The sequence below is a fragment of the Convolutriloba macropyga genome, unplaced genomic scaffold (assembly GCF_964194025.1).
Source record: "Convolutriloba macropyga unplaced genomic scaffold, txConMacr16.3 SCAFFOLD_5663, whole genome shotgun sequence".
Classification (NCBI taxonomy): Eukaryota; Metazoa; Xenacoelomorpha; order Acoela; family Convolutidae; genus Convolutriloba; species Convolutriloba macropyga.
This window is the reverse complement of record NW_027453390.1, coordinates 1-16,045: the sequence shown is the minus strand read 5'-3', so window position 1 is coordinate 16,045 and position 16,045 is coordinate 1. Positions and strand designations below refer to the sequence as shown.

The window sequence follows — 16,045 nt, the reverse complement described above, 5'->3', positions numbered from 1 at the left end:
CTTCAACTCACCGCGTTCAATCATAGACCTCCCGCACATAGTAGAGGAAATCGCCTTTGACCATGGGACCACTTGTGCAAGGCATGGTAATGCCGGTCATGGCCTTGTCCGCCACGGCAACAGTAGCGGGTGCGGCCTCGCGGCCCGGTCCCGCCAGGGCGACCCCTCGTGCGGCCACGGCCCTGACCCCAGGACGGTCACGGAGCAGCTGCCTCACCGTCGCACGCGCCTTCGGCGATGACAAGAAGGGCGCGTTAGGAGGCGCTCTTGTGGGTGGGGTACTGCTCGGGCCCTTCGGGGCTCTTTTTGGGGCTCAAATCGGCGCCTCGCTCGGGGCTGACTCGGAGGCCAGGAAGGCCGAGGTGGCAGAGCTGGAGCGACGCGGGTGACGCCTGACATGGTAGAGCTCGCACGGCGAGTGGGAGAGCAGCTTGCAGAGGCCCAGCAGGCGCTGGAGATATGCGACACGGCCGCCCAGGGTGCCGGGAGCTGGTAGAGGACTTGGAGGCCGGCGTTTCTGAGGCGTACAACGACGCTATGGCGGCAGTGCAGGCCGATGACGACGCCGCTGCTCGGCGCCACCTTCAGGTTGGAGAACCCGAAGCCCTGCAGTTCGATATGGGAGTTACGGCTAACATTTCATGGCAGGGGTGGCAAGGGGTGGTTAGAAGGAGGAGGGAGACCGGGAAGGGAAAGGGCAGGCTCAACCTTGCTCTGAAGCGGTCATGGTCTGTCTGTACCGCGCAGGTCAAGGCCGAGCGTACAGGGAGGCTAGAGACAGCCAGGGCGGAGCTGGAGGCAGCGGAGGCCCGGGTGGCTCGCACACGCCAGGCAGTGGAGATGCATTCGGAGCGTGTGATGGAGGTCGAGCGGCTGATACAGCGCAGCATGGCGGCGGCATCATCCAGCAGAGCATCTTCCCTAGAGTCGGACCTGGCCTACGAGGACCCATTAGAGAAGAAGTTCAAGGATCTGGAAGGGAGATAAATCAATCATAGCCCGTGAGGTTGCCAGCAAGGAATGTGGGTGGGGGCTCACTGTTGCTTGGCCAGAGGCCTTCCAGGCACTCTCTCGCTGGAGAACAGCATGTGCATTCCCCATTTGTCTCACCAAGTCCGTCGATATAGCCGTAGATCGACAGCTCACTAAAGTATGCCATCCTCAGCATACACTGCAGTTTACACCTTCGTATCTGCACGAAACGACTGTTCGGCAGCGTTGCCCTGAACTGTGCCGGCACGTCACCACTCACAAGGAATGGACTGCACTGCCGCTGCAGCAGCCGGCAGCTTTTTTGGGTGTGCACACAGATCAGAGCTCGTGGTCCTGTGCTGTTCAGAGCTCTCAGGCACAGTCACCCTGAGGCGGGCGGGGCCGAGGGGGGGGGGGGGGGGGGGCTTTCTCTGCATCCGTATATACGGACAGCCGTGAGCATGCCATCGCTGAGCTGTGTCTCACGGGGTGCGATGGGCCCTCTTGCGCTGAGGCCAGGCCGGTTAGCGGTGCAGCAGCTGCTGGTCCTGTTTTTCTCAGCTCTTTTGCTGCTGTGGCGCCTTTGCCTTTGGTCGCTGTTCTCGTACTGGCAACACGATGTTATAGAAATGACGCTGAGGGTGGCCCGCCCCCGCCAATGCAGCATTCAGCCGGTCCCTTCCTTACTTGAACGGTGCTCCCACACCAGTTGTGCTCACGCAGAGGGCATGTCTTCGCCCTTGATTGCTGCCCTGTGTGTGATGCCTCCGTCCCTCCCCCTCATGGTGCCAGATGGGATAGCTGCAAGGGATCAGTTTCATGGCCAGTGGTGGCCGGGCTCCGCAAGTACGAATTTCAAGTGGAAGCTGATTTTTTTTTTGGGGGGGGGGGGGGGGGGGGGGGTTGGGACGAGTTGCGGTGTGGCTCGCGAGTAGGGCCAGAAAGCTTGCTGTGGCGCGTGACAGCCCAGCTTGTGTGACCCCGACCTATCCAATACTGAGCACGGGCCACGCAGAATGAAGGGTGTTGTAGGTATGCCATCAGATACAGCCGTCAGTGTTATACCTTTGCTCTACTGCCTGTGGCACGGGCCATGCATGCAGAAATTCGGGGTGCCCTCCCTGAATTTTTGAGCGTTATTTCAGAATGGATTCTCGCTTTGCCTGCAAAGCTCAAGGACTTGGCTCCCCCCCCCCCCCCACCCCCCCACCACCACCACCAGCCTTCAGTGGTCTTTCTTCTGCTGGTCTGCCTGCTGGGAGTCGAAGGTCAGCGGTCGAAGAAGGTTGGCAAAGCAGACTCCTCCGCTGCCGCTGTTGCTTCCGCCGCTACGAGAACGGGTCAGGGCGGCGTGGCCCAGGCCGCTCAGCTCCGGGGACGATCTCGGGCTGTCGATAGGTACTGGCCCGTTCTCGATGGCGACCCCTGTGTGCGTTGCCAATCTGCCGCCACCGTCCCCCGTCGGACTTCGAGGCATCGCTGCGCTGTGGTTGACCTGCGAAGAGGAGGCCCAACCGATTTCTGTTGTCTGTACCTGCTGGGGGCAGTCGCAAGGCTGTCAAGCATAGGGTCCGGCTTCACCCTGCAGACCGGTCAGCGCCGGCTGGGACAAGCTAGGCCCCATTCCATCTGTTGTCGACGTCTCAACAAAACGCTTGCCCGGCCGTACATCGGCCATTCACCCCTCCCAGACTCTCTCCCTCTGTCGCTGCTACCCTCAAATAAGTACAATCTGCTGCCCTCTCTCACTCCTCGTCTCGTGAGCCGTCAACTCCGGCACAAGGCAGAGATGAAGGAGAGACAGACCTCGGATTGTCCTCTATCCCTCCCCTGCCGCATGCCCTCCCGTGAAGACATGCCAGGGGGTGCCTTGCCGGCGTTGCTGCAAGTTTGAGAGGGTGGAATGGAAAAGGGAGTGGGACTGAACTGGGAGCACAAGGGGCAGGGGAGGCAAGGGCAGGGCAGGGCTGGGTTGGCTTGGGAGGGGGGGGGGGGGGGGGGGGGGGCAGGGCTGGGGGAGGAAACAGCGATATGGAAACGCTGGTGGAAGGTGCGCACCCTTGGGGGCGTGAGCTTTGTTGTTGACTGATTGCTTTCTTCGGGGGAGGGCGCGCGGCTGTCAGTTTCTCCCCCACTGCTCGGCCTGACAGAACGAAGACGGAAATGGAAAGGGGAGGAGGGCGGAAAGGGATGTCAGACATGCGGGATTTAGGTCTGGAGCTGTGCCTTCCATCCTTCACATTTCCTGCGCAGTGGAAGCGGTGCGGTGTCACCCAGCCTTACCCTCTCTGCTGCTGCCGCTCCGAGACAGTCGGCAACACCAAGCCACCGCCGGCCTGCCGGGCCTGGGCAAGCTGGGAGGCAAGGTCCCTCTTGTGGGGGGCGCTCTTGTCGAGGCTCATCTTAACGGAGTGCATGCGCTGAAAGCGCTCAAAATCGTCGGCCTGGATGACAAGCAGAAGGGGGGCAGAGGGGGATGAGAGCGGGGCATGCAGGCATCCCTTGTCTACACGCCGACAAGATGCGAGGCATTCCCTGACGGCAGTTGGGAGAGAGGCACAGCCATCAAGCTCGGTGCAACGAGGGTGGAGGGCCTCACCGAGACAATGTCCTGCACCAGGTCTGGGCTCAGAACAGCGTGGCAATTGCCGGTGGGGCAGGCCACAGGCACTCTAACTCGGCCGTCGAGCACGCCCTCCACCATTTCCTTTGCGCAGCGCCCGCACAGGCACTTGCCGCACTCCAGCTCCACGCACCGCACTTTGCCGGCGGCCTGTCAACCCCAGCGGTCGCCGCAAGTCCGGTGAGCTGCCGGAGGAAGGCCTCAGGTTGGGACAGGGACGCAGGCGGCGAGGAGAGAGACGCAGGAACGGGAAAGGGAAGGGGGGGGGGGGGCGGGCAGGGGGCAGCGAGGAAGCGGACGAGATGGACGCCTGGAAGGGGAGAGGTAGGGAGGGGCGGACGGATGGATGCATGGAGCGAGGGAGGGAGGGACGGACGGATGAGTGGAGGGGGAAGGTGCAGGATGCCAAGGAGGAAGGTGGTTGAGCCACAGAAAATACAAACACGCGCTGGTGCTTGTGGAGAGTGTGAGGGGCTCGCGGGAGACCCGTGGGATATCGTGGACGGGAAGGAGGCCTACTATACCGAATGGTAGGAAAGGCACAGCCGGCAGAAGAATCCCTCTATCACGTGGTCCTCAGCAATGTCCACAATGTTGTGCAAGCTCTGGTGACACCGTGGGGGGAACGGCAAGGCACTGTCAGCGAACCATCAAAGCCTGCATGGCCGCCTGCCTGCCTGCCTGCCTGCTTGCTCGCTTCCCCTGCGCCGCTCCGATGCTCCCTTCCCTGTCGCCGCTGTTCCGCCCTTTGGCACCTCCGGCATTCTCTCTCTGTGTTCCTTGTCCTCGTCGCGCCCCCACACGACCCTTTTTTCATCACCCCCTCCCGTCACATTCCGTTCAGAGGCAAGAGATGTTGAGAGGTATGAGCGGAGACAGCACGGCAGGAACAGTGGAACGCTAGACCGTGTGGCCACGCTGCCTCACATATCTGTCGCAACACGCCGGGGGGGGGGGGGGGGGGGTGTGTGTATGTGGGGGGGGGGTGGAGGAAGGGAGGGCCGCTGCACACAGGAGCTCAGCCCAGGCTTAGCCTCACCTTGAAAAGCTCGGGATCCCTCTCAGGAGTTGGGCCTTCGTGCATCAGCCGCTGCAGCAGCCACGTCCTCAGCGCTGCCGAGGTCACAGGCGTCACGGGGCTCACCGGACTGCCGGGCTCGTCGTTGTGTTCCCTGCCTTCACCCCCGCCCACCGCCTCGACCATCTTTGCGACAAGGTCTTGCGCCAGCGCCCGATAGTCCACCTTCCAGCACAACCCAGTAGGCAATATGAGTAACGTCCCGACAAAGGGGCCGGCGGAGGTGCGCATCTTACATATGACCGGCCGCCTCCTCTTCAATCACCGCTGTATCACGGCCGGACCCCCCCCCCCCCCCCCCCCCCAAAACCGCTTTCGATTCCGCACCACTTTCGCTGTCTCCCTTTTCCCATTTCCTATTTCAAATCCTCGGGCCACTCCCAGTCTCCGTCTCGACCAGCCGTTCCGCTGATGCCAAGGCAGCCGCGGACCCCTCCAACCCACAGCGCCACAATGGCCTTCTGGCAGCGCAGATGGTTTCGCCAGGGTGGAGCAGGGAAGGGCCACGCAAGCGCCTAAATATGCCGCACCTCGCGCTCATGGATTGGGCTGATGCGTTCCGTGTCAAACTTCCGCAGCACGGTGGCCGTGTAGCTGTAGGGTGGCCTCGGCCACATCTGCAGCCGTCCCACCTCATGGCCCAGACGTTTCAGGCCTGACGCCCCGCCGGCCCTCGAGCAGCTGCTTTACCTGCGGCCCGACATCAACAAAGCCGTCAACACCCCACGGCCCACGCACAAGCCTTCTCCCAGCACTGGGCGGCAGTGGGAGGAGACGATGGCGAGCCCGAGGGATGGGCGAGGGCAGACACAAGACAGAGACAAACTGTTGGGAAGGGGGAGCGCACCTTTGCCGTCAGCTGGACATTGCGGTGCTGAAGCTCTGCCATGCGCACGAACTCAGTGAAGGCGCCGTACGTTATCGCCATCCCAACGAGTATGCACACCTGAAAGCACGGAATCGAGCGGCAGCGGGCGCAAGCACCAGGACAGGCGTCAGCGCCGGTGGAAAGCCCATGGCCCGCCGGTGGTCGCTAACCGTGCGAATGCACCGAGGCTATCGGATTAGGATTCATGGGGGATAGGGTTTGGAAGGGCTCCGGAAAAAAGGGACTGTAGCGATTCAGAAAGCTGTGGGGGAGGTCAGCATGGGAAGCGTTTCATATTCTGCCATCCTGGCCCTGGCGGGCAGGGCAAGGGGGAGAGGACGGATACCGGCAGCGGCATGGGATGGGACGAGGGATGAGACGAGAAGAGGGCAGGGGAAAGGTAGATGGAAATTGAGGGGAATTTGGGAGGGATGGGAGGAGGCAGGGAAATGGGGCAGTTGGTGGACGGGAGGAGGGGGGGGGAGGAGGCATCAGGATGCGAGGAGACAAGCGGTTGGGTTGGGAATTAAGATCCGCCTTGTGTGTGTGTGTGCGTGTGTGTGTGTGTGTGTGTGTGTTGGTGGGTGGTGGGTGGTGGGTGGGGGGGGGGGGGGGGGGGCACACCCACCTCAGGAGCCGCCCCGACTGCGAACTGGAGGGTGAGAGACGTGGAAATCGCTAGCAGGCAGCACGCGGCAAAGGTGCCATGGTGGCGCCGCAGCTGGCGGTGGCCTCTGACCCCCACAGGACTGCGCACGCCCCACTGCTGCCCCAGAAACAGTTCCCCTCCTGGAAGGTTCCCATTCTGGCCCCGGCCGCCGCTCATAGTTAGGCGGTGTCCTGACTATGGGCCCCCGATAGCCTCCGGCCCTGCTGCTGCGGCCTTGGCAGGAATCAACGAGAGGAAGCCAAGGGTCAGGGTCAAGACCAGTGCTCACAAGCATTCCGTCACAAAGACAACCCCTGCTTCCCCAACTCTCTCTCTCTCTCTCTCTCTCTCTCTCTCACACACACACACACACACACACACACACACTGCTCACGGCAACACCAGTGTTCAAGGAACCCTTGAATGAGGCCTGGAGGGCGCGACTGAGCACCGCATCGAGCTTACCTAAGCTGACAAGGTAGCCGTCTGCCGCAGGTTCCAGACCGGAGTATGTATACAAACTCCCAAAAGCTCCCCCGTCCGGCTGGGCCCTGGGGACCGCAGCCGGGAAGCCGAATGTGGGTGGATGGATGGGTCTGCAAGCTTGCTCTACGATGGGGGACCAGCTGTCGAACTAACCCTTGGGGGGGAAAGGGAAGGGGGGGAAGGAGCGTTGAGGTTTGTCTGGAGCGTCGTTTTCAGGGTGGAAATGCGCGAAGCCAGCAATCCAGACGACGCGAAGTCATAAACCGTACCGGCGCACATTCAGAATCCGCTTCGTGAGCCTGCCAGCTTTGGCGGACCGTGGGACAAGCCCTCCTACGGGTTGACAGTCACACCCATGGATTGGGTGCCATATAGCGGATAGCATGGATATACCGGGATGTATCTCCTACAGCACTACGAGTAGTGGGTCGCGCGTCAGCGCGCACGCAACCCTGCAGAGCTGTGCGAACTGCGAACTCCATGAGCTACACTGAGTCGTACGGGTATGTGGATTGCCACCTATTCCGTATAGCACGATTACAATTACGGTAGTGAGAGCGGCTCCAGCCCTCGTGCACGCGCCTCAGGGACCCCTCGGCGTGGCCACACCCGGCCTGCTCAGCCCCACTCTCACCTGGTGCTTGCCCTGCTTCGCTTGACAGTGCAACTGTGCAACGCTCCCGACAGGCCGGGACAGCCAGCCCTCTGCGTCATCGGCTGTGATGAATGGTCAAATTTCGATTCCGATGCGCGTGGGTGCCACTTTGCCGACGGTGCCTTTTCAGGGAAAGATACTTAAAACAGGGAAGCTCCAGGGTCCAACCTTCGTTCAGGCTGCACCTGGCGAAATTCTGTTCGATTCCAGAGGGATCGAGGGGGGAATTTTATAGCCTACCTTGGGCTCCGATCTTGGGTGGGGACGTGGGAACCCCACGGATTGGTCACCGTGTTTGCACGGGACACGCTCCTGCCCGGCCGACCGGATGTGTTGATCCTGGCCGACCCGCAGTTACAGTTAGTCACCTATCAGTGTGTTGTACTTGTACCTACGGTGAAGAGCAGGTGAAGAGCAGGAGCACGAGTAGGAGAGCCAGCCTGCTCAGCTTTACACAGTCATCTCTATCTGCACTGTATGCAGCAATTCAACGTACGGTTTCACATCGATGTCTCTCCAGCCCTCACCATCCACCTCTCGTAAACTTTGCGTCCTTGAACTCGCGTGGCAGACATTGCTTTATCGGTGCTGGAATCTTATGCAGAGCAGAGAGCAGATTTGATGGCGTTTCAGCAATCTTTACATCGCAGTGGTGAGAACCCATCACATTGCGTTGTGAGGGCACTGAGCCAGCCCTTTGTGCACCGGCACTTATAGCTGGGGGAGCCAAGCACGGTCTATACTCAGCTCTGAGTTATTCACCAGAGGTCCCGTTGGGAAAGCTGTGTCTATGTCCGATGCCACCGGAGGATATATGCGGGAAGCAAAGGGCAGCAAGGCCCCCGTGAATGGGGGCCCCGCTGTGGTCCTCTTCCATGCGCAGCCTGCACAGTGCACGCAAGCCTGACAACCCCCTGGACCATCCGGGAACGGATGCTTGAGGTCGTGGATGGCTGCGACCGGCAGCTAGACAACGCGTCTCACTGATGGGTTCAGAGCGTCGTTCATTGCCGCAGCCGTAAGTCTCGGTCTCACGGGTTTCTTGCCTTCTAGCAGGTACGGGGTGGCAATGAAAGGCGTCAGTGGTGATCGGAATGCGGCCGTGGGCCGGGGCTCAGGGTTCCGGAGCTTTGCTGATGCGCAATCAGCAGTTCGTTCCCATACAGCGCCTGCACCGCCCGGAGCCTGGCCGTGAGGCCTCCTCATATGAGGCAGTGGCATATGTGCCTAGCAGCAGCCACACTGCATTCCATCATGGAGGACATCCCCCAGCTAGACAGAGCTCGTAAGGCGATGCCTCGCTCAGCCTCACTGTTCCTGCACACTGACCGTGACGTCAGCTTCTTTGCGGACTCCGAAGAAGGTGAGCGAGCCCGTCATAGATCACGAAGGTCCGAGCGATCCGATAAAGCACAGCGTTGCCCACATGGCCCAGCTCTGCACGGTCGTCAAATCGTGGCTTGGAGGATGGGCGGCACGCAGTTGGCCATGGCAGTGACGAGCATGGGTTTGTCTGAGAACACCCCAGTGGCATTCACCTCATGCAGTAGGGTGTAGCTCATGAGCAGAATGTCGTAGTAGTTGAAGGCTGAAACCCCCTCCAGTCCGGTGTAGAACCATCCACAGGGCCCAGGGGTCTCATCTTGCCCTGAAATCCGTGGAGGGCAAGCACTGCGCTCTAGGGACCACGGGGTCACTCCCAAGGACATCTCCTTGAGCATGGCTGCCCTAGGTGAGGGCCCCATGGTGTGGCCCCGGGAGGTGACCACACCCCACAGAGGCGGCCCAATGATCTCAACCCCGGCAGCCGCCATCTCCTTTACGGCGGCGTCGGTGCCACAGTTAGAAGGCTCGCATGCGTTGTCATCTTCGTAGAGATAGCAGACAGGCAGCGCTCCAGGGAGACTCTTCCAGTGTTTGGCAATCTCTCGGTCGAATGTCTGCATGACAGCCTGCAGGGCAACATCAGGATACGCACGTAAGTTTTTCATTATCGGTTTCAAACGGCTTAGGTCCTCTCTTGCAGGCTCGCTTCCATACATCTCCTTCACAGGTGCCCATGTTACGGACAGAGCTCTTTGTATCAACCTTCCCTCATCTTCATTTGCCATGCACTTCCTCATTCTTTGCCTTGTCTCCATCACCTCCTCTCCCTTCATTGGCCGCATGAATTGCTCTCTCGCGTTCTCTGAGGTCCCGTGCTGGCCATCCCCAACCTCATGCCATCTCCCTCATGCCATCCCCCGCGTCAATACTCTGCTCTGCCATATGATTCTCTAAGGTTGGTATGCAGGCGCCGAACCACACCTTCGGCGCCCCTGGATTGGTCCAGCCATCGCCGTTGCTGCCTCTCTCCATCGTCTGTGTGAAGCCCACCTCCATCAGCTCCTCCATCAGCTGCTCTGCCAGGTCAGTCACGTTCCGCCCCACCGACGCCATGAATGCCAGTGTCCCGGGCCTGGTGGTGTCCTTGAGCTCAGGAATCGCATTCGCACCCGTCTCGAACAACCACTCCGCCATATCCCTGTGCCTCACGATTTTCTCGCAAGCTCCTGACTCCTCGAAGGCCTGACTTCGCCATTTCGGCGCCCCAATCGTGTAGTCTTCCGGCCTTGTCGCCAAAGGGTTAACCATCTCGTCCATTGTCATGCATAACCGCTGGAGCTCCGCATAAGTGAAGTCGTATGTGCAACACTCCACGGAGGCGGGCTGGCGGAAGGACACCGGCCAGCCATCTTCTGCCCACACTGTTCTGGATGGATGGAACGGCTCGGAACACTTCGATGCGAGGTCGTCGTGCTTCCCCTTGAGGATGTCGGTGGTTGTAGCAAGGTCGCACATCGAGTGGCGACATACGAGGGTGCCGTCGGCCGTAACAGCGACGTCGCACTCGATGAAGGACGCCCCCATAGATCGAGCCAGCTCGTAGCCCGCCATCGTATGCTCTGGAACCATGGCAGGAACGCCTCGGTGAGAAATGCTCCGAGTATTAGGTTGCAGAGGGGCATCGCACTGGTCGAGGTGGCGTTTGATGTGGGCGAGGAGCTGCCTGTTTCTACTGCAGTCCGCATCGCTCTGTGGGGTGTCCGTCCACGGGCAGTCTGGTGACGCCCCGGCGTCAGCCGGTGTAAGCAGGTGTTGGAAAGTCATCGGACGGGAACCTTCACCTCCTCTTATGGTGGTAATGTTTACGATCAATACTATAGCGGTGAGGGTGAATATACGACTGGTCATGTCGGTGGCTGGCCGTGGTCACAGCAGCCTGGGATAATGCCGCAACGAATCGATGACTTAGTTCGCAACAGCCAGGCGGCGACGACGATGGCCCACTTAGACTTGTCCACGCGGGCAGCAATGCCAGGAGCGTAGATTTAATACGTATCAAGCTGCGAAAGGAGTCCCTTGACTAAGGCGGCAAGTGAGAGTTGCTGTTGCACGTCAGGACTACTCCCACATGACCGTGGCGATTGCGGACCTGGCGTCACTGTCACTGTTGACGAATGATCGACGGCACCACATGGCACATAGCGATAAATCCCCTGTTTGACACGCACTCGGAACTTTTCGCAGGTTGTCCTGCCCCACGTATAATCAGGACCTCCTGGGGTACCCTCCTGGTATAATGTGAGGTGTTGGTTACAGGGGGGGCGGGGCCGCGAGGCTCAGGCTCCTGGTATAATAGGACAAACAAAATGACCCATCATATATATGTATCGCTATTGCGACCACAGTCCACAGAACCAGGCAGCATCCTACACTCGCGCGTACCCTGGCTAAAGCTAGGCCGGGAAATGAAAGCATTTCTGCTCAAATTTCCCTGAAATCTATGTAGGTACCGTAGTACTGTAGGGTAGCCAATAGCCATTATTCCTCTCTAGAGAGTAACTAGTCTAATAAATAAATGTCCTACTCTATCTAGTAGCTCTGTGGTAGTACGAGTATAATAATTCCGCATGACTTACAATTCCGCAGTCGTATGGGCGTACCCTGTAGGTACTACCTAGCTCGCTAGTTAGCGTATGTGTACTGGGTACCTAGAGTGGATAGTGGTACCGCCAGTCCGCCACCCACTGCCGCCACTGGCTCCTGAAGAACAAGCGTACGTACGTACGTACGTACCTACTTACTCGTACGGTCTGAAACGTTTCTTTCAAGAAATGAGAAACGAAAAGCTTATTAAGGTTAGTACGCTGTACGAGGTACGGTAGGTACGTAGGTACCTACCTACCGTTAATCCGTTATTATTGCCAGTGCGAGACTGCGAGTACAACTTGTACTGTACGTGTACAAGCCAGGAGGGGCTACAGCACAAGGTGGAGACTGGATCGAGGGGTGACAAAAACGGCGGGTGACAAACAAGGTGGAGGCATCCGCAAGCGGCGCCCGCGTGTCGCAACTCGCAACGCGCGGTTTAACGTTTTCATTTTAGGGCTTTTAATTTAGTGAACCACATCCTGTATTACTAAAACTATTAAAATACCGATTGTAAATTCTAAATATTACTATTTTTGGATTTGTTATACGACTGTATAATTCCTGGAGTCCAATGGCTTTATTGTACCGACACAGATCGGTCTAAAATTCGAGACATGTCTTTTATTTTTGCCCGTTTTTTGGTGACGTACACTAGGTAGTAGGATGCATTATTAAGAAACTGCTGGTCCCGGAGAGTGGAGACCCGGACTGCGGCCGGACATCAAGATTCATGAGACATGCCAGAGCGGGCGGCGCGCCAGCGCCCAACTGATTCAGCATTTTGTGTACGAGTAGTTACAAGTGCACAAAATAGTTGCGGTCTTTGAACTTTGTAGGACAGCTTTGTGCACTATTACAAACATATATTCCGAGCACAGGTACCGCGCCTGTCCGCATCATTCCACAGATTTTGGGAAAGTAGGTACCTACCCTAGTAGGTTAGGAGATACATACCTATCATTATCATTAGAGGGTAGGGATACTGGGTAAGTGAGAAGAGACTTGCTACAGTAGAAGGCATCTCCTCCAGACCTCCACCCACCTTCTCCCGGCCTGGGCCCTGGCCCGGGGGGGCTAAAAGAAAAAAATCTCCTCTATTTTCACCCTGCGATTTGTGAACACGGGGGGAGAATCGAACAGAATATTCCTCGGCTGTGGAGAGGATCTTGACGTCACGGTGGTCGGGCTGACCGTTTCACTGTAGGGATACCGTAGTACTAGCAGGTAGTGGAAGTCATACAGTACTCGTACTAATAAATGTAATACACATGAGCAGGATGTTACAGGACATGAGCACCCTACTAGGTAGTACGACCAAAAGTACAGGTGTCGAGTCTAGCTGGTACACCCTTGACCAGATTACATAATAGTGGTTTAATTGATAGTAGATCACCATAAATAGGGTACCTATCCTACCTGTGACAAGGTACCCTAATTACTGACCAAAGGGTAGGTAGGTAGGGTACCTGTGCATGTGCGGGTGCAGCCCTGCCTCGTCGTACGGGTAACGGGTACTCGTAGCTCGTACGAGTATTAGCCTAGTACCCGCGCGCGTATCGATCGGCCATGCAGCGTGTGCATATTATTTATGCAGCTCTCTACAGAGAGCTAGGTACTTGCCGTCTAGCTCTAGAGGGACTAGGGAGATAGTAGGTAGGCAATTCGGTACCCAACCGAGTACGAGTACTAATAAGGATTGGACCAGCTAGTACTCGTAGTACTCCTGGGTGACATGCATGTCACCCATGCCGGGGTGCCCCGTGCCTCCCTCAGTCCCTCGCTCTACTCTCTCTCTAGCTAGTAGAGAGACAGATGACAGATCTAGAGAGCAGAATAGACCGATGGGTAAGTAGGGTAGGTAGGGTAGGTACGTGAGATGGGGAGTTCGTTGAGTACTCGTACGAACTAGGAGATACCCTGTCCTACCTACCCTTAACGTACGGAAGCCAGCGTACAGCACTCAAGCTGCTCAACTCTCAAGCAGCAACTACCACATAATTTTTTAATAACAATCCTTGAGAATAAATCCGGAATATCGCGGTGCAGTGCGATATTCCCAAACCACCCCCGGCATATGCCTGATTCTGTACTGAAAATTCCTGCTGCTCTGCCTGCCCTGTACAGTGTGTATATCATGTACTTGCCTGCTGCTCTACTAGAGCGATACCCTCGAGAGTCGAGATAGTTTTCCAGACTGAGGGGCCAGGGAGATGACCTACAGGTGTATGAGTGAATACCCTTGCGGCTCGCCCCCCCCCCCCCCCCCCCCCACCGGGGGGTACCCTACCCTACCTGACGGAACCCGCCAACAACAGCTTTCACAATTCACCAGTCTCCAGCAAGCACCACCCTACCTACTTCGGTATTGTACCAGAACAATGCTTCCCTCCCAGTAAGTATAACACCATCCCAGTGCATGTACAGTCCAGGCATGGGTCTCCTTGAACAATGCCCTTCAGTTCTGTCCGAATGCCATGTCCCACCGCTTGCCTCTGCTTCCCCTCGTCAGGTCTGTTCCAGCCCGGGCGAGATCTGAACACTGAGGCTGCCATAACCGTCTAGTGCCCACCTACTGCATGGTCTCACCACATCCTACCTTGGACAGGCCCGGCCGCTCTCTAGAGATGCAGGCACAATTGCTGACCCCTTCACACCCACATCCCCCCCCCCCCATCCAAGCTGAGCCTCTGCCAGGAAAAATGGCAGAGTTGTGGGTGTTCAGCTGCCCTGTAGAGAAAGAACAGCAGGTGCGGCGCGGTTGTGCTGGGGCAACGAGCAGGGAGACAGAGGCAAGAGAGTGCACACAGGATGTGAGGAAGGAGAAGCGAGGAGGGAAAGAAGGGGGCGCAGACTGGGGGTTGGAATTGGAGGTGTGTGTGTGTGTGTGTGTGTGTGTGTGTGAGAGAGAGAGAGAGAGAGAGAGAGCTGGTGCAAGGGCCCAGGGAGCACCAGAGGATGGGGATGGGGATGGGGCATCAAGCAGAAAGGAGTGCAAGGTGAGAGAAACAGACAGGGAGACGATGGGACGTCAAAGGCATGTGGGGTAGGGAAGAAGAGACGGCACGCGAGGTGACGGAGTGGGACGTGGCATCGACCATGGGCGAAAAGGAAGGGGGGGGGGGGGGGGGGGGGGGGCGAGTCCGTACACAGAAGAGCACAGGAGAAGTGGACAACTGTGTCAGGGTGTGTGTGTGTGTGTGTGTGTGTGGGTGGGTGTGTGTGTGTGTGTTCTGGTGGGCGGTGAGCTGCTTTAATTGCGGTGCTTACAAATTGCACTCTAAGATCACTGTGCCATCCTGGCAGCGGGCAAGCGAATATATGTAATAATGCTGTGCATGGTTAAGTCGAGGCATCCGCATCCCGGGGTGCTAACAAGCAGGCCAGGGTACGAAACGGGCAGGACAGCGCCGCCCCTCCAGAGCGTAACAGCGTTCGCAGCAGTCACGGTTCCTTCGTTGCTCCGGCGCGCGTGGCGCGGGGCGGCGGTCGGTTGTTTGCAGGCCGGCTGGGAAGGAATCGCTGGCCGAGCGTTCACAATAAGACACCGCGTGTGTTGGCACCCGCCCTCCCCGCCACCGCCCTCACATAGCTCCGACGCAGCTCTCCTGAGCAGGTGCCAGCTCTGGCGGTCGGCTCACTCAGCTCGTCGCTTCGGCCTTCTCTGCCTCAATGCTTCCCCAAAATCTGTCCGTTTCCAGTGGACTCAGCCGCCGGCAGGGAACTCTGCCTTCCATTTGTACGCCGCGACGCACTGCTCCCAAGCAAGCTGCGACCCGCCGGCAATGATGCCTTGGTCGTTCTTGGGCTCGCACGTCGCGCTGTAGTCGTATGTCTTACCGCTGCTGTCCACGCAAAAGCCACCCATGGCACGCAGGAGAGCCTCCGGCGCAGCTGTGTCCCACCGCTTGGTGCCCTGCGGTAGAGCCATGTGAAGGGTGCCCGCATGTTGTGTGTGTGTGTGTGTGTGTGTGTGTGGTTTGGGGGGGGGAGGGGGGGGGGGGAAGGGGGACGCAGCATCAGCAGCTCAGAAGCTGCGTTGACCAGCACACTGAGTTGGCCACGGTGCTGTTGCTGTGTGCTATGTAGAGCTGTGCTACACTCAGGCGCTTGACACAGCCAAGAGAGTGTTAAAAAAGAGAAAACACCGGAGAGAACAACAAAGTGAGTGATGGATGGGCATAGGGAGAGGAAAGGGTTGTGATCCCAGGCAGGGCAGAGAGGGAGGAGCCCTGGACCTCCCCCCCCCCCCCCCCGCCCCCCTAACTGTTACTGTGCAACTTGTGATAACGGCCCTGCGAGAGTGGAGAGCTGTAGGTGGCCGGGGTGGGGTGGGTCGGGGTGTGCAGAAAAGGGAAGGGGGGGGGGGGGGGGGGGGACGGACAGGCCCGGAATTCGTTTCGGCCAAGAGCAGGTGGATGGGCTGATAGGAAGGTCTGATGGCAGGCTGGCGAGGGCCAGCAAAGGAAAGGAGGGCACCAACGCAAAGGAAGAAACGGAATCAAAGGCCATGGGGAAGGGGGGGGGGGGGGGGGGTTCGACCTTCTTGGGATAGACCCAATGGCTCAGCTCGCCCTCCAGAATCATGAGGACCTGCCGAGCAAGAGAGAGTGAGAAGACACGACAGCTCGGGGGAGGGCAGCACATCCGCGTGGGCCACGCGATTTTTGGCCTTCCTCGACATGGACGGGGGCAGATCTCCCTCTGCATCCTAAAGCCACTCTGTCTGGCGATTCTGGCTG

General features: G+C 58.6%; 3 protein-coding genes across 3 annotated transcripts; 1 reads left to right on the top strand and 2 right to left on the bottom strand.

The window, feature by feature from the left end:
* The first annotated feature begins 295 nt into the window (after positions 1–295).
* Positions 296–987, top strand: LOC142358257 (uncharacterized). Its single transcript, XM_075409694.1, has 2 exons — positions 296–588; positions 748–987. Exons 1-2 carry the CDS (start codon positions 460–462, stop codon positions 985–987), a joined length of 369 nt encoding a protein of 122 aa, XP_075265809.1. The 5' UTR covers positions 296–459.
* Positions 988–2,197: 1,210 nt separating this feature from the next.
* LOC142358256 (uncharacterized) lies at positions 2,198–6,260 on the bottom strand. Its single transcript, XM_075409693.1, has 9 exons — positions 6,170–6,260; positions 5,521–5,619; positions 5,204–5,363; positions 4,635–4,838; positions 4,120–4,200; positions 3,572–3,745; positions 3,256–3,416; positions 3,031–3,115; positions 2,198–2,506 (listed from the first exon to the last, which is right to left on the bottom strand). The coding sequence occupies exons 3-9, from the start codon at positions 5,288–5,290 to the stop codon at positions 2,198–2,200; spliced, it is 1,101 nt and encodes a 366-aa protein (XP_075265808.1). The 5' UTR covers positions 5,291–5,363; positions 5,521–5,619; positions 6,170–6,260.
* A 2,519-nt stretch (positions 6,261–8,779) lies between these two features.
* Positions 8,780–9,490, bottom strand: LOC142358255 (uncharacterized). Its single transcript, XM_075409692.1, has one exon. The coding sequence runs from the start codon at positions 9,488–9,490 to the stop codon at positions 8,780–8,782; it is 711 nt and encodes a 236-aa protein (XP_075265807.1).
* Between the last annotated feature and the right edge of the window lie 6,555 nt (positions 9,491–16,045).